Consider the following 22,916-nt stretch of genomic DNA (forward strand, 5'->3'; position numbering starts at 1 on the left):
CATTTATTTATTAAGGAAAATGATCGAATATTACATATTTGTGATTGGCAAAAGTATGTGAACCTCTAGGATTAGCAGTTAGTTTGAAGGTGAAATTCGAGTCAAGTGTTTTCAATCAATGGGATGACAATCAGGTGTGAATGGGCACCCTGTGTTATTTAACACTAGAATTACCAGAGCCTACAAAAAAACTCGTAATTCCGTCCAACCTTAAACTGCTTCTTAAATCCCTTCACACCTCTCCGCCAGCGCCCTTTGTCTTCTAAATGTGCTGATAAAGAGAAGCTTGGAGCAGCCGGCTATTCCATCCCCCACCAATTTAGAACGTGCACGAACTTCTCTCAGCTCATGCCTTGATTGAGTATCTGGGAGTGAAGTGGAGTTTTAGAGTGAAATAATAGATCGTTGTTTGGAACACACGCATTTCATGTCTGTTCCGTTTCTACAGTAATCTGTGTCAACACATTGTTAAAACAGAAACTTTTTTTATATTCTAGTAGTAGATGACAAAATGTAGGCATAAACTATATAATGTATGAAGCCTGAAGTCCAAATAGCAAAGAAACATTTTCACAAGAATAACACAATTGCACTTTTATTCAAACATATAACTGCAGAAAGAAAAAGCCGCCTTAACATGCGACATTGACACCAGTTTACTATAACTGACGCCGTGGTTCAATAGATACAGCCCCCGCTTGGGAAACAAGGGGTCACGGGTTCGATCCTGCCCTCCCTTTTGAGAAGTAAACTGTTCTTAGTCTTACTGTTTTAGTATAAAAACATACATTTGATTTCAGTCTGTAACAGCCGGTGCAATTTATGATCTTTGTAAAGGTTAGCTTTTTTTTTTTTATTCACTTTTCACTCTCTCAGTCGCGTTCAGAATCAATCCATACAACCCCATCTGACACGGCTGTTTTCACTAAAGACGCTATAGCTCTGCAGTGTACCACGATGCATACTAACGCCCCGGTTCTGACACACAAACGCTGGCGAAGCTGCCTTCTTCGTATCTCACCGTCACTTGCTTTTCTTTTATTCAGTTTTATTGAGTGTTCCTGCCAGTCCCGCATGTTGCTGTATGCTTTTTCTTTTGCACCCAGGACATGCAGAAGAAAGAATGGTAAAGACCAGTAACTTCGGCGCTATATGCAATCATCAGACACTCCCCATCTGCCCGTGTCGTTCAAACACAGGAACATATATTGGTGTAAAAGTATAACAAAAGTGCACTTTTATTCAAGTGCACTTTTTCCATCGCCTTTTCCTGTAAGAAGCAGTGTACACACTTCTCTCTATGCTGTGGTTTCTATTACACACCTGAAAGAAAGAGACAATATATGTGAAAATATAATCGCACTAATGCAATATTATTTGAAAACGAACAGCGTCAGATCGGGTGTGAATTTATGCAGGAACTGGAAATTCTCTGATGCGGGACCTTCCCCCAGGGAAGAAAGTACAGTGTCAGGTGCTCATTCAGTGTAATAGAAACCATAGCACAGAGAGGTGTGTACACGGCAACAAGTACACGTGTCGTAAATGTAGGAAGGACGGTCCTTGGGTGTGTGGGAACTGTTAATATTTGAATGTGATGATTTTATATAGCACGGAATGAAAATCTTCACTTCTTAGCATTGCACCATGCAAGATGTCGTATCAATCGCCTACTGTATCTTGCTTTCTTTTTTCTTCGGTTATACAGGTAGTTTTGAATAAAAGTGCACTTGTTTTGTTTGCGAAATGAAGTGTCTGCGTGCACTTTTCGTGGCATTACACGTGTATTTTTGAGCATGCCCGTTTGAGCAGTATAAAAGTATTGAAAAGTATAACAAAACAACGGGCAGATGGGAGTGTCTGATGATTGCATATAGCGCCGAACTTACTGCTCTTTACTATTCTCTCCTCTGGAGTACAAAAGAAACAGAATACAGACGCGCTATAGCTCTGCAGTGTACCACGATGCATACTAACGCCCCCACCGGTTCTGACACACAGACGCTGGCGAAGCTGTCTTCTTCGTATCTCACCGTCACTTGATTTTCTTTTTATTCAGTTTTATTGAGTGTTCCTGCCAGTCCCCGCATGTTGCTGTATGCTGGATATGTTCATATGTATTGTCTCTTTCTTTCAGGTGTGTAATAGAAACCACAGCATAGAGAGAAGTGTGTACACTGCTTCTTACAGGAAAAGGCGATGGAAAAAGTGCACTTGAATAAAAGTGCACTTTTGTTATACTTTTACACCAATATATGTTCCTGTGTTTGAACGACACGGGCAGATGGGGAGTGTCTGATGATTGCATATAGCGCCGAAGTTACTGGTCTTTACCATTCTTTCTTCTGCATGTCCTGGGTGCAAAAGAAAAGCATACAGCAACATGCGGGACTGGCAGGAACACTCAATAAAACTGAAAAGCAAGTGACGGTGAGATACGAAGAAGGCAGCTTCGCCAGCGTTTGTGTGTCAGAACCGGGGGCGTTAGTATGCATCGTGGTACACTGCAGAGCTATAGCGCTTTAGTGAAAACAGCCGTGTCAGATGGGGTTGTATGGATTGATTCTGAACGCGACTGAGAGAGTGAAAAGTGAATAAAAAAAAAAAGCTAACCTTTACAAAGATCATAAATTGCACCGGCTGTTACAGACTGAAATCAAATGTATGTTTTTATACTAAAACAGTAAGACTAAGAACAGTTTACTTCTCAAAAGGGAGGGCGCAGGATCGAACCCGTGACCCTTGATTCCAAGCGGGGCTGTATCTATTGAACCACGGAGTCAGTTATAGTAAACTGGTGTCAATGTCGCATGTTAAGGCGGCTTTTTCTTTCTGCAGTTATATGTTTGAATAAAAGTGCAATTGTGTTATTCTTGTGAAAATGTTTCTTTGCTATTTGGACTTCAGGCTTCATACATTATATAGTTTATGCCTACATTTTGTCATCTACTACTAGAATATAAAAAAAGTTTCTGTTTTAACAATGTGTTGACACAGATTACTGTAGAAACGGAACAGACATGAAATGCGTGTGTTCCAAACAACGATCTATTATTTCACTCTAAAACTCCACTTCACTCCCAGATACTCAATCAAGGCATGAGCTGAGAGAAGTTCGTGCACGTTCTAAATTGGTGGGGGATGGAATAGCCGGCTTCTCTTTATCAGCACATTTAGAAGACAAAGGGCGCTGGCGGAGAGGTGTGAAGGGATTTAAGAAGCAGTTTAAGATGGGACGGAATTACGAGTTTTTTCGTAGGCTCTGGTAATTCTAGTGTTAAAGAACAGGATCTATCAAAGTCTGCTCTTCACAACACATGTTTGTGGAAGTGTATCATGACACGAACAAAGGAGGTTTCTGAGGACCTCAGAAAAAGAGTTGCTGATGCTCATCAGGCTGGAAAAGGTTATAAAACCATCTTTAAAGAGTTTGGACTCCACCAATCCACAGTCAGACAGACTGTGTACAAATGGTGGAAATTCAAGACCATTGTTACCCTCCCCAGGAGTGGTCGACCAACAAAGATCACTCCAAGAGCGAGGCGTGTAATAGTCGGCGAGGTCACAAAGGACCCCAGGGTAACTTCTAAGTAACTGAAGGCCTCTCTCACATTGGCTAATGTTCATGTTCATGAGTCCACCATCAGGAGAACACTGAACAACAGTGGTGTTCACGGCAGGGTTGCAAGGAGAAAGCCACTGCTCTCCAAAAAAAAATTGCTGCTCGTCTGCAGTTTGCTAAAGATCACGTGGACAAACCAGAAGGCTATTGGAAGAATGTTTTGTGGACGGATGTTACCAAAATAGAACTTTTTGGTTAAAATGAAAAGCGTTATGTTTGGAGAAAGGAAAACACTGCATTCCAGCATAAGAACCTTATCTCATCTGTGAAACATGGTGGTGGTAGTATCATGGTTTGGGCCTGTTATGCTGCATCTGGGCCAGGACGGCTTGCCTTCATTGATGGAGCAATGAATTCTGAATTAAATTAGAGAATTTTAAAGGAAAATGTCAGGACATCTGTCCATGAACTGAATCTCAAGAGAAGGTGGGTCATGCAGCAAGACAACGACCCTAAGCACACAAGTCGTTCTACCAAAGAATGGCTAAAGAAGAATAAAGTTAATGTTTTAGAATGGCCAAGTCAAAGTCCTGACCTTAATCCAATCGAAATATTGTGGAAGGACCTGAAGCGAGCAGTTAATGTGAGGAAACCCACCAACATCCCAGAGTTGAAGTTGTTCTGTACGGAGGAATGGGCTAAAATTCCTCCAAGACGGTGTGCAGGAATGATCAAAAGTTACCGGAAACGTTTAGTTGCAGTTATTGCTGCAAAGGGGCGTCACACCAAATAATGAAAGCAAAGGTTCACATACTTTTGCTACTCACAAATATGTAATATTCGAAAATTTTCCTTAATAAATAAATGACCAGGTATAATATTTTTGTCTCATTTGTTTAACTGGTTTCTCTTTATCTACTTTTAGGATTTGAGTGAAAATCTGATGATGTTTTAGGTCATATTTATGCAGAAATATAGAAAATTCTGAAGGGTTCACAAACTTTCAAGTACAACTATACAGTATATCCTTGGTTTTTATGTTTCTCTTGCTATTTGCATCTGAATTTCCCTTTTGGGATTAATAACGTTTATCTAATCTAATCATATCAAGAATATTAAAAGATGGACGGATAGATGACTAATGATCACCTGTAGAAAGTAGATGTGGTCATCTGTCATCGCAAGCTCAATCAGCTCGCCATCTCTCCTCTTCAGCGTTTCGATTTCCTTCTTCAGGCGCTCCATAAGCTCTTTACTCATTTCGGTTTCTTTCTTCTCCTGCTCTCTGACCTGCTGTGTCATTGTGGCACACTTTTGCTCCAGAGTGGAGATGAAATGAGCCAAGCTCTGGTTATTCATCTGCACCTCCCTGTCTGCAGAGACCTGATTGGAAGGAGAAGGTGATTACTTAGGATAATGCAATCAAAATATTTGTTTTAAGATGCTGAATTGGCCCCATTAAACAATGCAAATTCTTGTTTTGTTTTATATGAAGGAAAAAAACGATATACTTCTTGCATACAATCATTAGGTGAATCAGCTTGAAATCCCAAATATGTCAGTCAGTTGTCAATGTCCAACCTGCTATATCCTAACACAGGGTCACGGGGGTCTGCTGGAGCCAACACAGGGCGCAAGGCAGGAACAAACCCCGGGCAGGGTGCCAGCCCACCGCAGGGCACACACACACACCCAGCACAATTTAGGAACGAACCTGCATGTCTTTGGATTGTGGGAGGAAACCGGAGCACCCGGAAGAAACCCACACAGACACGGGGAGAACATGCAAACTTCACGCAGGGAGGACCCGAGAAACGAACCCAGGATCCCAAATATGTTTTTCTGTAAATATGAACAGCTTCTCGTTCTTCCCCTCTGAGGCTTTGATGTGACAAGCTGAAGTCAGGGAAGCCCTGACTTAGCACAAGTAATAAAAAGCTAATATACTGTAAAATATCTCACTGCAGCCCGTAATGGACCTGAATGCTGGGGTCCAGCTGGACATGCTATTATCTTCCTCTTGTGACAAAATGGTGCCTATAAAAAGTATTCACTTCCATGGAAGTTTTCACATTTTATTGAATCACACTGATTAGAATTTGCCTTTTTTGATACTAGTGATAAAGGGCAAACAAATCTTTTTAAAGTGATTTAAATTAATTACCACTACCATTATCCAAGCCCACTTAATACTTAACAGAGTCGTGGTGGACTTGGTACTATCCCAGCAAGCATAGGGCACAAGGCAGGAACGAACTTCGACAGGGGGCAGGTCCACCCACACATGCAATTCACCACCGCCAATCCACCTAATCTGCATGTCTTTGGGCACCCGGAGAAAATTCACACGGACACAAGGAGGACATGTAGACTCCATGCAGGGAGCACCTAGGATGTGAAGCATGGTCTCCTAACAACCAAGGCACTGTGCCACCCTGCCATACTTGAGTTACAAATATACAACACAAAATATGTGATCTCATAAGTATTCATCTCCTTCTTTTAATAGATGCACTTCTGTCAGCCATGACAGCCTCGTTTCTGTGTGCCTCCTTATCAGCTTTGTACATCTTCACACTTCCCAGTTTTCCCCAATTGAGTTTGCAAAACCTCTCAAGCTCTGTCAGCCTGCATGGACATCAGGAGTGAACAACTTTTTTTTCAAGTCCAGCCACAAATTCTCTAATTTGATTCTGATCTGGACTCTTACTTGGCCACTCCAGGGGCCTCATGTATAAATGGTGCGTATGCACAGAAATGTTGCGTAAGAACTTTTCCACGTTCAAATCGCGATGTATAAAACCTACACTTGGCGTAAAGCCACGCACTTTTCCACGGTACCTCATGCCTTGTACACAAGTTCTCCGCTCGGTTTTGCAAACTGGCGGCACCCAGCGTCAAAGCAATGGTACTGTTCTTGTGTGATTACTCATTATTTTCATGACGCGGCTTTATAAATACACAGAAACTAACCGCATATTGTTTATTAGTGTAATGCATCTGATTGTAATTAACTCGTAACAATATAATGGTCCAGGGAACAGCCATAGTATTCCAAATGCCATAACTGCTCTCACTTCTCCTTCTTCTTCTTCTTCTTCCAGCTCCTCCCGTTAGGAGTTGCCACAGCGGATCATCTTTTTCCATATTACTCTCACTGCACGACTCGGAGTATTTATATCACTGTATCTGAGTGTGAATCACAGCAGCAGCTGATCGGAAAGAGAATTATCGGTATACGGCATTAAGCACACGCTATCTCTGCCACGGCAAAACGTTTCAAAGCCTTTCCTGTACAGACCTCGCAGTTCAAAACAGTTTAATCCCAAGAACTTTAAATGCAGCCAATCAAGTGCTCCTTGTAGAACTGTTTGTACTTATAAGTACAATCACCTCACTGTAAACTTGCACTACAGTTATAATATCGCACAACCTGAGCTACTTTATAAAGCGCGTATTTACATATGATGACGATATCATTTTTAAGGTGAAATGCAGCAAAATATGTTTGTTAAATTATACAGATAAAACTTTAACTTCATTTAAATAATCTATATTCTTCACTGGGAGTGTCTTTAAGGATAGAATAATTAAACATGTACTACGAAGATATTTCAATGTTCTTTAAACGTTTTGAAGAATCGGCGCTAAGCTTACAGATGGCTTAACGTCTATTATAGAGCTGATTGTATGGCGATCGGTTACTTGGGGAAAGAAAAGCACAGACTGCAGTGACGGCTACGCCAATATATATTGAATATAAAACAGAAAGAGAAAATAACAACACAGCTAAAAACGCAGCGACAAATTTCGGCAAAAGTTAAATGCTTGTATCATGAGCACGAGGTGGCTATGCAGTGTCTGCAACATACGTGGCCATCCACCGTGCATGATATTGGCGGGCGAAGGAGCCACCGATTCTTCCTCTGCCCAGTGCCACCACAAGCCTAGAGCCGCCCTCATTGTACTGCTGCAATAAATTATTTCATCGAAGTGAAACACATGTTTAATAACGTGCTTTAACTCCTATCATCATGAAAATGACATCACGTATACATCTCAGTATTTTAGTTATTCAGAGAGCTGTAATATCACGAATGTAATGGATTCTGTGTCCAGTTGGAGGAAGAGAGCCGGTTTAAGAAGCAAGTAGTGATTCACACACATAGAGCACATAGAAGATCAAATACAAAACAAAGCATTTAACGTGCTACTTTAATTACGATGTGATTTGAGAAACTGGTTAATTAAACAATTTTAAGATGAATTTTATGTTATTCTACTTTAATGACAAAATAAACTACGTGATTAAAGTGGAAATGTCGAGATTGAAGTTGACATTTCGTGCTTTTTCCCCACCGTGTGCCTTTTTTCTCTGTACCCTAATAAGCTTTCATATGACACTCAGACAGTGGGCTACAACTCGGCTTTTCACGGCGACTTTGATATGTGACTTCTTTTTATTTCCGGCACTGTGCGATTTTGTGGATGTGAGCTTTCATGTTTCTCCAACACGCTATGTCACTCGATCAACTTCATTTTGTTGATTATCCCACGGTTTATTTGAACAAATAGTATGTTTTTCCTTTGCCTCCACTTGGTATTCGCTGAAATTCTTATATTTTCCCCCGTGCTTTTCCCATTGTCTTTTCACAGAAGGCTGCACTTAAGGGCGATTTATATTGATTTGCATATTCAAATAGGCGTAATTCTGGGAGGATTTGGGGCGTTACATAATGCGCGTGCACGAGCGTTAGTTTTCACGCTGATCGGGATTTATGTAGCGGAAGAACGTGGAAGTTGGAGTACGCACAGATTCCTGCATCTGGATTTTTCTGTGCGTAAGCACATTTCGGCTTTTGTGCTTACGCCATGTTATAGTGCGAGTTCTACGCACGCCGTTATACATGAGGCCCCAGGACATTAATATTGTTGTTTTTAAGTTTTGGCTTTTTGCTTGAAGTTGTGCTGGAAAACAAGTCTTCTCCAAAGCTGCAGTTTTCTTGTAGGATTTCCCGGCCTTTATTTTCCTCTCTACCCCATCTCATTCATTCAAACACAGGAAGTGCGCGGCAGCGGCGTGTGTCTTGTCACCATTACTATTGACTCTGTACACCAGTGACCTGAGACAGAACAATGAGCACTGCTCCATTATCAAGTGTGCAGATGACACCCTGGCCATTGGACACATATCTGGGCAGGATGGCAGCCCCCATCTAAATCAAGTGGACTGAATCTTTCTCACTCTGAATGTAAATAGGACCAAAGAAAGGATATTTGACTTTAAGAGACAGAAATCTGGATGTTCACCCATTGTTGTTTTGGGGAAGGAGATAAAAACACTGAATGAATATAAATACTGAGGAACTAACTTAGATAACAGTCTTAACTGGAATGCAAATACAAAATTTTCTCCTCCGTAAACTCAATCTATTTAAAGTAGACAAGGACCTCATGTTGTCCTTTTATCGTAGTCTGAGTCAGTCTGTTATCACTTTCAGTTTCATTGCCTAGTTTAGTGGTCTAACAGAGTGATTCCCAAACTGTGGTACGCGTAGCCTTTTCAGGTGGTATGCATCGCGGTCCCTGAAATTTAATTTATCTGTGCAAAACCCTTTATGACAAGCCTGTGAAACTGTTTAAATACAATAATACATGTATTCCCAAATTTAGTGTGGTGTGAAATTTCGTCATCTGAATAAATAAAACCTATTATTCAAATCAGTATTTAGTTCATTTAACGCTACCATAATTCCAATACGTGGAAGTCAACTTCAACTTCTTCACTGTTTGAGCTTTTGGTCATTAGATGAAAGCACAACGCCGACACTATTTAGTCTTCGTTAACTCTGCCTCACAGAAACCGCTCGTGTTTGTCGTTATACGTGCACTACCACTGTATCGCATCGTATACACTAGATCCAAGCACAAAGCCGATACCATTCCGTCTTCGGTAACTGCGTCACATACAGGCCGAAGGCTGGATTTAGTTTTGGGACGGAATTTACCAATTTATGCACATGCACAGATTTTTTCATTAATTTTATGCATAATTTCTTCCAATTCTTTAACTTTTATTCAGATTTTGGGGTGGTTTAAACTCCCCCCTTACAGCTCTCCTTCCCTTTCAACAAGGTGCGGGTGGTACGCAACGCAACTCACTTAACCTCAGGTGGTACTTGACGTCCAAAGGTTTGGGAACCCCTGGTCTAACAAATGAAAATTTAAAAAGATCTCCAGATTACTAAGCATGCAGCTAAAGTAATTAGGACTGATGTAGATGATCTGGAGGCAAGTGTGTGTGTCACAGGACAATGCTAAAGGAACTAGAAACAGTGACGTGCGGGGAGGTTTATGGCAAGTGAGGCATGGACTCCAGATTTATAAATATATGAACCCAAAAGTTTAGCTTATTCTATATTCAGTTGGCAGCATGCACAACAAATACTGGTTATGTTTCATATCTCATCAACATTCTTTACACACACACATAGGTAAGGTACATATCTGGCTAAGAAAGAACGTTACATTTATAGCGATGTGTGAGAGAGCAGAGAGAGCGCATTTGCTCTGCACCCTCCATGTGTTGTAAATTTGCCATTGCGACTCCACAATTCATACTCATTCAATACAAATTAAATTATTGATTGATATACAAAAAAAACAGATTTCAATTTGACCTTAATTGAAATAGGTTTTTTTTTTTTTTTTAAGTGTTTTAATTTTGATGTTTTAAGCAATTTTAACACAGACTGTTCAACAAAAGGATAACAAGAAAAACAAAAGGATAAATTAAGGACAAATTTAGTTTTTAAATATTAGATTGTTTTTTTCTTAGTCTGATCCCATTTTTTTATAAAACTGAAAACCGTTTATTGCCTTATGTTTATTTGTAAATGAAGTCCATGCACCTATCCTTCTCCACGAAAAGTCACTTTCTTGTAAAAGTCCTCCTTATTTTCCTTTAGTTTTAAAAGTCTTAATCTTCTATTTTGGCAATCGGAATAAAAACTATAAAATAAACGGACCGCTGCAGTGCACTTGACTTTCTGATATCGCTAACTTATTGGCGCCTCTGCATAGAAGAACAGCAGCACCGAGCACCTGTTGGGCTCACATGCGCCCCCTTCAGGGCAACACGGTACTGTCTGCCTCACCTTGTGCCTTTTCACTGGGGTTTTATGTCCGATCAGCAAGACTAAATATGTCACACACATTCATTAAAAACATTAGCCAAACTGTGTGTATAATAAACATGTCTGCAAACATTATATTGGCGACATACAGAGAAACAGCAACAGGCACGCGCCAATTGCATGCATCACCCCCGTGTGTGAGGGAGAGCGCAGTCTGAGGTGAGGTGAGGCTCGTCAGTGCTGCGCCTCACATTTCTACCCTTGTCTTTGAATAGGAAATGTGCAAATGCAGCGATTTTGACAAGAAAAATTATCAAAGTTATTGGAATCATACAGAAAACGAATTTATAGTGCAGACCAGTGGACAAATTTATTTTATGTTATCATTATTCGTTTTTTTTAATTTTCGTGATGACAGGAGAGGCTCTGCCACCCCTGACTGCACGTTCCTGACAATAAATAATCTCATCCTATGACAGATATCCATTACACAGCCAACTTAACTTCAGTAAATCAGGAAGGACAGGCCCCTTGAAAACAGACACACATTGTTCCAGAAATTCCTTTCTTTCTATTGCCATATGACTTTTTAATAAGGAATATCGGAGAAAATGATTAAGGCTCTGCGGTGGGCTGGCGCTCTGCCTGGGGCTTGTTTCCTGCCTTGCGCCCTGTGTTGGCTGGGATTGGCTCCAGCAGACCCCAGTGACCCTGTAGTTAGGATATAGCGGGTTGGATAATGGATGGATGGGATGATTAAGGTTTGATATGTATCCTGTAACCATTTTGGTGTAAACATACATTATCCAACTGCCTTACCTTAATCTGCCTTGTCTCTATTTCTTTTGTTTCAATTCTTTCTGTCTTGTAATTACATTGTATCATGTATTGTATGTACATTACACCTTGTTTTTACATTGGTTACCAGTGCCATTTAGAATTGACTTTAAAATACTGATTATGGTTTACAAAGCCTTACATAATCTCACTCCATCTTATATTTCAGAATGCCTCTCACCTTACACTCCAATTCATAACCTTAGGTCTTCAAATAAGTGTCTGCATAGAATTCCAAGAGCTAAACTTAAAAGAAGCGATGAGGTGGCCTTCTGCTGTTAGGCACCTAAAATCTGGAATAGCTTACCAATAGAAATTCGCCAGGTTAATATGGTGGAGCACTTTAAAAAACTGCTAAAAACTTATTATTTTAATACGGCTTTCTCATAGCTTTATTTTAGTGTAATCCTGATATTCTGTATATGCATTGAATTATCATTTTTACCCCTACTTTCTCTGCTGTTGTTTTTCTGGTTTTCTGTGATGATGATCTGCGCCACCACCACCTGATCAGTGCACCATGCCGTCCCTACATTGATGGATTGAAGGCCAGATGTCCACAAGACCATCATGTCTGGCGGCGCCTGCGGAACCCAACGGGGCTGCACCAAATTCCAACCCCCATGATGCCCTGCGGGAGTCCAAGGCACCTCTGCAACCCAGGGAGGCTGCCATCTAGTGTCCAAGGGGAGGTATTGGGTCTCCCATCCTTGCTTCCCTGAAACATATGCTGCAGGGGCGTCCTGCCACAGCACTTACATCTGCCAACATTTAGAAAGCTTTCTTGTTCATTTGTTTCATTTCGGCAGTCTCCTTAACTCTTTCAGGGCTGATGTTGACTTTTGTCAAAAGGAGGAGTTGATGATGGTAATCAACTGTACACTGTGAAAAACCAACCGTTATGTTTTAGTTGGACTCTTGTTGCTAGATGGAAAGTTAGCTTCATTGGGTTGACCAAGATTTCCTACGCTCGTGTGAGTAGCAAGGTGCAAACAACAGCAAAAATGGCACTGACATCTGGCAAGTGATCAAAATGATTGCATAATGCAAACTACTGCATAGACGACATTTTGCCTATTATCTCTGAACTGGTCTATGACTATGACTTTCGATACAAGTGATCAAAAATGAATGTGAGGTTCCAGCTTCAGTTGACTGGTCCCCAGCTAATCATGGTGCTGAACGGGTTCATGTAGCTGATGCACCTATGGCAATGTTCGCCATGGAGAAGTGCCACTTAACAATGATAAGAGGTAGAAACTACATTGCAATGCACTGTGACCATGATCATTGCTGCTGCTGCCCCAGCCACGTGAAGACAGCTTGGCAGCAAGTCTGCTGCACATTCTTGTCAAACTGGCTACCACAGCATGCGGCAACAGACGTTTTATCTTGATTTCTGTGTGAAACCATTGCTTTTCAGAAACTGTTTTTTGAAAAAATATTCAGCCCTCAAAGAGTTAATGAATTACCTTAATCTTGTCCACACACTGCTTGGTGTCTGCCAGCTTCCTCTCCCTCACGTGGATTTTCTCTCTGATTTGTATCAGCGTCTCCCCAAGCAGGGTCTGAAACAAAGGAGGTTGGAGTTTTGTCTCGAGCCATTTGCGTCCGCCTACCGTTTTACAGTGAAGTGAAAATCCAATGTGTGGAAAATTATTTTTACATTAACTTACCTTGTTATAATCATATATTCCATAATGAGCATCAGCACAACACACTATGCAAAATGTTATAATTATAAGTGCCATAGAAGACATGTGTTGACTGGCACCCTGGACACAGTAGATGGTATAGAAAAGTATATTCTTAAAGTTGATGATTTGTATATATTCAAGGAAAATCATTATCATATATGGAAATGAGCATCATATCCAAGCGCACGTTAGTATAGCAAGGGTTAAATCACAAAGTATTTTTATTTTTGATTTTGCAAGCTGGAAGCCACCAGTACTTCAGGAGCCAAGGTCAGGTGTGTAGAGAGAGGCTGTAAGGAAGAATCCCCCAACTTCTTTCCAGGTGGTGAACGTGAGCCGAGGACTAGAGATAATGGTGGCAGGAACTGGACGGGTTCAAGGTGGGGAGAGGGCCTGCCAGGTGGCCATGATGGATGCGATAGGGTGCTACGTTTAGTAGGCTGGGAAATATTGGTGGAACTAATTAGAGGCTGGAGCATGGCAAAAAGAAGCTTGGAGTCAGATGTCTGAGTTGAGTAAGGTCAGCTTTTGATAAGAACTATAAATAAAAGTAAGATGGTTCCATTGCTGGGCACTCATTTCATTTGAATTGGGACCATGTGTACATCACGTAATAAAGCTTCATTCTGCTTGCACATCCTGAGATCTCTGAGTGCCTTCTTTGAGCAGCGTGTTTCTGCCATAACAATGTTTCCTTACCGGGCCAGGAAGCCAAGGTAAAGGAAAGACATGGATGGACGGGCATCCAACTGGGGTGCTTAGTGGGACCTTTCCCAGTCAGGGGGCCATTCTGAGGGGAAGGATAGAGAGCCACTGCCTCCCCAGACTTAGCCTTCCCCCAGGATGCCGGGTGGCAGTGTTCCTCTTTTCTTGGGTAGCCACAGGGCTGTATGGGAGATGGAGTTTTGCTGGGCCGCCCTTCTTGGGTTCTCCTGGGCTGCTGGAGGGAGTTTGTGGGAACTGGCTCCCCTGTTACAAAGAAGGTTCCACCGGACCCGAAAATGCTTCAATCAGGGTTCTTGATGAAGAGCAACCGCTTCACTTCCTCAAGCAGTCAGAGTCAGTGGAGGTGGGGAAGGAAAGGAAAGAAAAGAAACTGTGGCTGATCTATCAGATGATAAAAACATGTATGGTATTTTGTTTCAATACGTCTCCTTTCCTTGAACCCACGACTATGTGTTTGGTTGTATCTGGGTGTTTGGAGTGCAGGTGCACCCCCATTAAGGTCACACAAGGAATAGAAGATAACTAAACAACATTAATGGTACAGACCCTCAGGTTATCTTGACCCCCGTTTGCGTATCTTTGTTAGTAATTTTTCCCAGAAAGTAAATATTTCACTGTACTATGTGTGCTGTTCACTTTGTACTTATGGCAGCAAATTAAAACTTGAACTTATTTCCTTATTTTGGGTCTGGTTAAACCAGCTTAACAAGATCAAAACTGGAGTAAAAATTTTCAGTCTCCCTGGCACCATTTCTTCTTCTTCCTCTTCATCTTTCCCAACTTCCCCGTACAGCAAAGTCCTGCACCTCCTCGCCAGTCAAGCATCCCCTTTTCCTCCAGGTCTTCTTTTACTTTACCCATTCACCGCCAATTTTGCTTCCTTTGCTTCCTCTTCCCCTGTACTTAAATTCCCATCATGTTTTGTTGCCCATATTCATTGTATCTCCTCATCACTTGTCCTTACCACTTCATCCTGTACTTTCTTAGCTATCTTTCCCACTTTTGTTGTCTTATTCTGTCATTTTTTGTAACTCCACACATCTCAACATTTTCATTTCTGACACATCTAACTTCTCTTGCGCTCCTTTTACTGTCCATGTCTCAGCTCCACACATCATTACTGGTCTTACTTCTGTCTTCCTCACTGTAAACCTCACCTTTAATCTTCACCTTCATTCTTCGATCGCCCAACACAATAGATAATAGTTAAGCTGTCTCAGTATCTCATCCAGATATTACTCAAAGGTTATCAGGGTTTCTGCTTCAACTACCGTAAATACTTGTGTATAAGTCGGGTCTTGAAACCCGAGAAATCGATCATAAAATTAAAGCACCAGGGGCCGCCCCAATGCCTGGAGAGACCGGGACCTCAGCATTTCCGCCACACCCGGAAGTGCTGGGAGGAATAGGAGCAGGGAAACCCGGAGTGCTTCCGGGGATGCAGCCGGCACTTCCGCCACACTGGGGCATGTCGGTGGAAGATTGCCGGGAAACACCTGGGGATTATAAAAGGGGCCACCTCCCTGCATACAAAGGCTGGAGTCAGGTGAGGAGAAGGACAGAGCTTGGTGGAGAGGAGTGGAGGCGGCCTGAAGACTAAAGTAGACTGTAGTTAAACCCCTACTTAAGAAACATAATCTCGACCCCTCGGCTCATGAAAATTTTAGACCCATCTCTAACCTGCCTTTCTTAAGTAAAGTTCTGGAGAAGGCAGTCATTATGCAGTTAAATGACCACCTCAATAAACATGCTATTCTTGATAAATTTCAGTCGGGTTTTAGAGCAAATCACAGCACAGAAACTGCACTCGTTAAAGTAGTAAATGACTTGCGGGTAAATGCAGACAGAGGCCATTTATCTGTTCTCATCCTCTTAGATCTGAGTGCTGCATTTGACACAATTGATCACAATATTCTTAGAAATCGCCTTAGTCAATGGGTGGGCCTCTCTGGCACAGTCTTAAATTGGTTTGAATCCTACCTGGCAGGGAGAAAATTCTTTGTTAGTTGTGGGAATTACAACTCGAAGACACATGATATCCGATATGGTGTTCCACAAGGCTCTATCCTGGGTCCGCTGTTATTCTCAATCTACATGCTTCCGTTAGGTCAGATTATCTCAGGTTACAACGTGAGCTACCACAGCTATGCTGATGACACACAGCTGTACTTATCAATAGCACCTGATGACCCCGATTCTATTGATTCACTAACACAATGTCTTACTTGTATCTCAGAATGGATGAATAGTAACTTTCTCAAGTTAAATAAAGAGAAAACTGAAATCTTAGTGATTGGCAATAATGGATACAATGAGGCTATTAGAAATAAACTGGATACATTAGGATTAAAAGTCAAGACGGAGGTAAAAAGCTTAGGGTAATTGTTGACTGTAATCTGAATTTTAAATCACATATTAATCAGATCATTAGGACAGCATTTTTCACTTAAGAAACATAAGTAAAGTTAGACCTCTTATATCACTGAAAGATGCTGAGAAATTAGTTCACGCGTTTGTTTTCAGTCGACTAGATTACTGTAATGCACTCCTCTCAGGACTACCCAAAAAAGACATAAATCGTCTGCAACGAGTGCAGAATGCAGCTGCTAGAATCCTAACTAGGAAAAGAAAATCCGAACACATTTCTCCAGTTTTGATGTCACTACACTGGTTGCCTGTGTCATTCAGAATCGACTTTAAAATTCTGTTTATGGTTTATAAAGCCTTAAATAATCTCGCTCCATCTTATATATCGGAATATCTGACACCTTATATTCCAAATCGTAACCTCAGATCCTCAAATGAGTGTCTCCTTAGAATTCCAAGAACAAAACTTAAAAGAAGTGGTGAGGCGGCCTTCTGCTGCTATGCACCTAAAATCTGGAATAGCCTGCCAATAGGAATTCGCCAGGCTGATACAGTAGAGCACTTTAAAACACTGCTGAAAACACATTACTTTAACATGGCCTTTCTATAACTTCATTTTAATCGTAATTTAATTTAATCCTGATACTCTATATGTTCAATTTCCTCAAAATAACTATTCATGGTGGCTCTAAAATCGCTACTGACCCCTACTCTCTTTTCTGTTTCTTTTTCCGGTTTCTTTGTGGTGGCGGCCTGCGCCACCTCCACCTACTCAAAGCTTCATGATGCTCTAACAACGATGGATGGATTAAAAGGCAGAAGTCTACGTGACCATCATCATCATCAAGCCCTTCCGTGAGAACCCTAAATCCAAAGAGGACTTTTTCATTTATGTTAGGTAGAATGCCCAGAGGGGACTGGGTTGTCTTATGGTCTGGAATCCCTACAGATTTTATTTTTTCTCCAGCCGTCTGGAATTTTTTTGTTTTTTCTGTACCCCCTGGCCATTGGACCTTACTCTTATTCAATGTTAATGTTGATTTATTTTGTTTTATAATTGTGTCTTTCATTTTTCTATTCTTTAATATGTAAAGCACTTTGAGCTACTGTTTGTATGAAAATGTGCTATATAAATAAATGTTGTTGTTGTTGTTGTTAAAGGCATTGAGTGTGAGGCCTGGACTTTGGGGAGTCTTTGTGTGTGCACTTAGTACTGTAAATACTAGTTGTAAATAAACTTGTGGTGGTGCTTAAACATGTCTACCTGTCTGTGTCCGGGGCTCGTTCCACAATAGATAGCTAGGAAAGACACTATGCAATAGATAGATAGATAGATAGATAGATAGATAGATAGATAGATAGATAGATAGATAGATAGATAGATAGATAGATAGATAGAGAGTGTGAAACCCAATGACAGCAGTAGATGGAGTGCCAGTCTAACACAGCACCCAGTCAGACTGCAGACTTGGCTGAGATGTGAGTCAATCCCAGAGTCCAAGCCAAAAGCGCAGTGTGCCGACCACCAGCCCACCCTAAATAGGCTACCATTCCACTGCAGATCACCCTTCCTTCGCCTGTTAGTCAGATATGCAGATTTCTGAGGTGCAAATGAAATCCTGAGTACCTGAAGAAAACCATTAGGGACTCGGAGAGAATGTGCAGACTTCATCAACATAGTGAGCTGTTTGGATTTTGGACCTGCCTCTCTGGAGCTGTGAAGCAGTAGATCGATTCTGAATGTTTAAAGCAAATTTCTGTAAGGTACTATAGATAAGTGCCACTAAGTTATCATTTTTGCTGGGAAAATCCCCCTTAAAAAGCTCAATCTACTCACCTCTTTCAGAGTTCTTTCATATTGCGGCTCCACTGTTTCATGACTCTTGTGTCCGGTGGCTACACACAAATAACAGATGCACATATCATCGGTTCTGCAAAAAATGTCCAAGGCTTTATGATGCTTTGAACAGATTTTATCCTGCATGCTCCCAATAGGATTTACTAGCTTGTGATTTCTCCAGGCAGGAATTTCATAATGCGACTGAATGTGAGTCTCGCAGAAGGAGGCCAAACAAGTGAGACAGGACTTACACGCACTAAGCTTTGTCCCAGTGCAGGCATCACACTCCACAACTTGAGATTCAAAATGACCTGGAGGCAGAGAGGACATCTCAGAAGTTGAGAGTTCGGCCTTCTTTAATTTTTGCACGACCTCAGCCAACACGGTGTTTCTGCGCAGCTCTGGCCTCGGAGAGAAGGGCTGCCTGCATTGAGGGCATCGGCACTCTCTGTTCTGATCCCAGAAGTCTGAAATGCACTTCATACAGTAGCTGTGTCCACATGGGAGAGAGACGGGATCTCTCAGAGGGTCTAAACACACCGGGCAAGTCACCAGGTCATCCGATGCTGAAATGTTTACTCCTGCCATTGCTAGAAGTGAGGAAAATGAAAGTGACTTGGAAGCTGTGGCAGGTTTAGAAGAAACAAAAGTGAAACTTAAGAACCATGGCATGAATCTTTGGATGGAGTCCAAGTGAGAATAACAAAGGATTGTTTTTAAGGGAATTAGAGGGCTTGCTTTATTTGCCAGATGGGGCTGCCGTTTTTCATTTTTATAAATGTTGCTCACACATTACTTCTAAGATCTACGGCAATTCTCCGTTCTATTCCTAGTTATTTCTCTGGATTTTTAATAACACAAAAATGGCTATTATGAACTTAATTGCCACACTGCTTTTGATAGCTCTGACATGACACAGTGGGGAAACTCAAGGAGCGCTGCCATGAACAGAAAAAAAACAATATATGAAGCTGGACTTGTGAGACCTTTTGTAATCTTTATATTTACAGTTCCTTAAGGAATACTCCTCCCAGAAATATTATTTTTATATGTCACTTACTCCATAAGTTTGCATGTTCTCCCCGTGTCTGCGTGGGTTTCCTCTGGGTTCTCTGTTTTCCTCCCACAGTCCAAAGACATGCAGGTTAGGTGCATTGGCGATCCTAAAATTGTCCCTAGTGTGTGCTTTGTGTGTGGGTGTGTGTGCCCTGCGGTGGGTTGGCGCCTTGTCTGGGGATTTGTTCCCGCCTTGTGCCCTGTGCCAGCTGGGATTGGCTCCAGCAGACCCCTGTGACCCTGTGTTAGGATATAGTGGATTGAATAATGGCTGACTGACTGACTTACTCCATAGCTAAGAAGAAATGTAATCTCATGTTTTCACGAAGAACAGAGATGACAAACTTTTTATTTAACAGGAGTGTTTTGGTGACCAGCAAACAATCTCAAAAAGTCAATGACAAAATCTTCAAGTCCCATGAAGCCCTATGTTCATAATGTCCCCAACACATATTATTAATAAATCACTTCTGAAATAGGCTTTTGCTTTTTTGCAGATGACGTAGTCCTGTTGGCTTATCAGGCTGTGAACTCCAGCAGGCATTGGGGCAGTTTGTGACTAAGTTTGAAGCAGATGCAGACCTCCAAATCTGTGGTGATGGCCCTCAGTAGGATAAAAGGTGGACTGTCATCTCCAAGTGGGAGGTCAGATACCATATGGCTTCAAATGGACGAGTTTAAGTACTTTGGGGTCTTGTTCACACGTGATGGGAAAAGGGATGGTGAGACTGACATTGTAACAATCGCCTTATCAGGGTGCGATCGCTACACTTCACCACCCGAGAGGGAAGTGGACGATGCTCGAGAGATATATCAGCATTAAAAATATTCAGTCCTTGACCCATCTTCCCACCTCCCTGTGCCCGCCAATATTTGAAAGAAACCCAGATGATAGTTAAACTGATTAAATATGCAAGTGTATCGCAATCCAGAATCCAGCGTTTGTACATGTACATGAAAGGTGACTGGGTGCTTGTTTTGTGATCCCTTTTTCCCCGGACGCCTTCTCGAACCTCCCTACCCAACAGCGGCCAAACATTTAAACCCTGGTACGATACACACACAAAAAGAAAAGATAATCGAAAAGAGAATGATTAAGCATAGTTTGTGAGAAACGACGACGAATCCAGTTCTCATTGATAGTAGGCGGATATGGCTTCTTTCTTGCTATCCTGAAGAATTTAAGAGCGAGTCCAACTCACCAACGAGAGCACCTGGGGAACCACTGGGCCATACAACCAAACCCTTGCCTCTTCTCGGGGATTCACAACGCTGTTTGTTATTCGGTGGCTACCCATAAATAGCAGATGTCCCTGATTGAACTTCGATCTCGCTGTCTTCTTAGGCTTAGATAGCCGAGCTCCTTGCCTTCTGCTTCTCTTTCCTTTCCTCTTGGTCAGCTGTTCCCCTTAAAAATAAAGTTTCCTGCTGAAACGTCCCATTTCCTGCTTCAGTCGTCATAGAAACATGAAGCCTGCTCCAGGCAGCTAGAATTCTTACCAGGCAGGGTCCTCCCTGACTTAGTCGTCACCTATAATGAAGGGATATTCCTTTATCATCATCTGTGACGGCAGTCAAGAGAGCAAACCCAATTTTAGTGCAATGTAGGCTTGTTACAACATGATGAGGATAGGGGTGGTGCTGTCACTATATCAATCCATAATTGTAAAGAAGGAGCTGAGTCAGAAGGCAAAGCTCTCGATTTACCAGTCGATCTATGTCCCTACCCTCGCGTATGGTCATGAGCTTTGGGTAATGACTGAACGAATGAGCTCACAGATACAAGTGGCCAAAATGACCTCTTCTCCACAGAGTGGCCAGGTTCTCACTTACAGAAAGGATGAGAAGTGTAGATATCTGGGAGACCCACTGACAATTTTTGTCGAGAGAAGCTAATTGAGGTGGTTCGGCATCTGATATTGATGCCTCCCCAGATGCCTTCCTGTGGAGGTTTTACTGGCACAACCAGCTGGCAGCAAGAAACAGGGCTGCAAAAGAGTAGGTGGGGTGCAACACCAAAACGGTTCAGCCAATGTTAATTAATGGTTTGACACCAGCTGTTTCTCAATTGGGCGTCAGCCCCCAAAACAACACACCCAAAATATTGCCCTTAAGAAAGCTTTAGTGTAATTCCAACTATTTCATCACTAAGAAGAAAGCAGAGTCCACACCACCATTACATCTCTCTTAATATTTATAGAGCCTTGCAATGAGGAAGCCTGATACATGAACGAAAGGATATTAGAACATTAGAACAATCTAGATGAGAAGAGGCCATTCAGCCCAACAAAGCTCACCAGTCCAATCCACTTATTTGTTGCAAAAAAACATCAAGTCGAGTTTTGAAAGTCCCTAAAGTCTTACTGTCTACCACACTACTTGATCTCTTATTCCAAGTGTCTATCGTTCTTTGTGTAAAGAAAAACGTCTTAATGTTTGTGTGAAATTTACCCTTAACAAGTTTCCAACTGTCTCCCCATGTTCTTGATGACCTCTCGATCCACTGGACTAATTCTCTTCACAATTTTAAACACTTCAGTCATGTCTCCTCTTAATCTTCTTTTGCTTAAACTATAAAAGCTCAGCTCTTTTAATCTTTCCTCATAACTCATCCCCTGTAGCCCTGGAATCAGCCTAGTCGCTCTTCTCTGGACCTTTTCTAGTGCTGCTATGTCCTTTTTGTAGCCTGGAGACCAAAACTGCACACAGGACTCCAGATGAGGCCTCACCAGTGCATTATAAAAGTTGAGCATAACCTCCTTGGACTTGTACTCCACACATCAGGGCGCTATATAACCTAACATTCTGTTAGTCTTCTTAATGGCTTCTGAACACTGTCGAGAAGTCGATAGCTTAGAGTCCACTACGACTCCTAAATTCATCTCATAAGGTGTACTCTTGATTTTCAGACCGCCCATTGTGTATTCAAACCTAGCATTTTTACTTCCTATGTGTAAATAGGAGGAATTTGGTATACCAGAACAGTCATATTGTGAAGAAAGGGACCAGAAACACCTTAAGACAGTGATGGAGAACTTCTTGGGCTTGGCGTGTCAAAAATTCTGAAAATACCTAAGTTGACTATGCTGGCGTGTCGCCTGCCTCTAAACAAAAGAGAAATAATTCTTTACACATTCATTTATTAAAAATAATAATAATAATAACAGCCCAATCATATGTGATACTATGTATTATAAAAGTAAAAGAAAAATTTTACAATACAAAATATTATATGTGCAATGATAATTGGGCTTAAAATAGTGCACTAAAAAAATGACCCTACTTTTAATAGTAATTTTAAATTGAACTGAATAATATATGAAACACATTGCATTTGATTTGACATCAATTAATGGCTCCATTGTTGCTGAGTTTTAATAGATACGTCTGAAATTCAAAGTAAGCCCTTTCTGCACTTCAAGCCCATACAAGCAGCACTAACTTCATCTGTCAGTCAGTTTCTTTTGTCCATTTTAATGTTGTTTAATGCCGAGAATAAGGACTCGAAAAAGTATAACATGGAAAATAAGCTAGCTTTAGAAGGGATTAGGAGGGACAGTTGAGAGAAACGGAAAAACAGCACACACTTAGAAATGGAGACTACTTGCTCTTAGCCAAAGTGGAGAAAAAACAGTGTCAGCACTGACTGCCCTTTGCAGACTCTACAGCATAGAGACAGTATACAGAAATAGTCT

The 22,916-nt window shown here is 41.5% G+C and overlaps 1 protein-coding gene across 1 annotated transcript in view; it reads right to left on the reverse strand.

The window, feature by feature from the left end:
* The window catches only part of LOC120536980 (E3 ubiquitin/ISG15 ligase TRIM25-like), a 29,876-nt gene extending 11,075 nt beyond the window's left edge, over nucleotides 1–18,801 (reverse strand). Inside the window, exons 1-3 of the mRNA XM_039765563.1 lie at nucleotides 18,163–18,801; nucleotides 13,008–13,103; nucleotides 4,712–4,945 (exon numbers count right to left, since the gene is read on the reverse strand). Coding sequence (XP_039621497.1) covers nucleotides 4,712–4,945; nucleotides 13,008–13,103; nucleotides 18,163–18,753 — 921 coding nt within the window. The 5' untranslated portion in view covers nucleotides 18,754–18,801. The remainder of the gene's footprint in view (nucleotides 1–4,711; nucleotides 4,946–13,007; nucleotides 13,104–18,162) is intronic.
* Between the last annotated feature and the right edge of the window lie 4,115 nt (nucleotides 18,802–22,916).

The sequence above is a fragment of the Polypterus senegalus genome, chromosome 10, assembly GCF_016835505.1.
Source record: "Polypterus senegalus isolate Bchr_013 chromosome 10, ASM1683550v1, whole genome shotgun sequence".
Classification (NCBI taxonomy): domain Eukaryota; kingdom Metazoa; phylum Chordata; class Cladistia; order Polypteriformes; family Polypteridae; genus Polypterus; species Polypterus senegalus.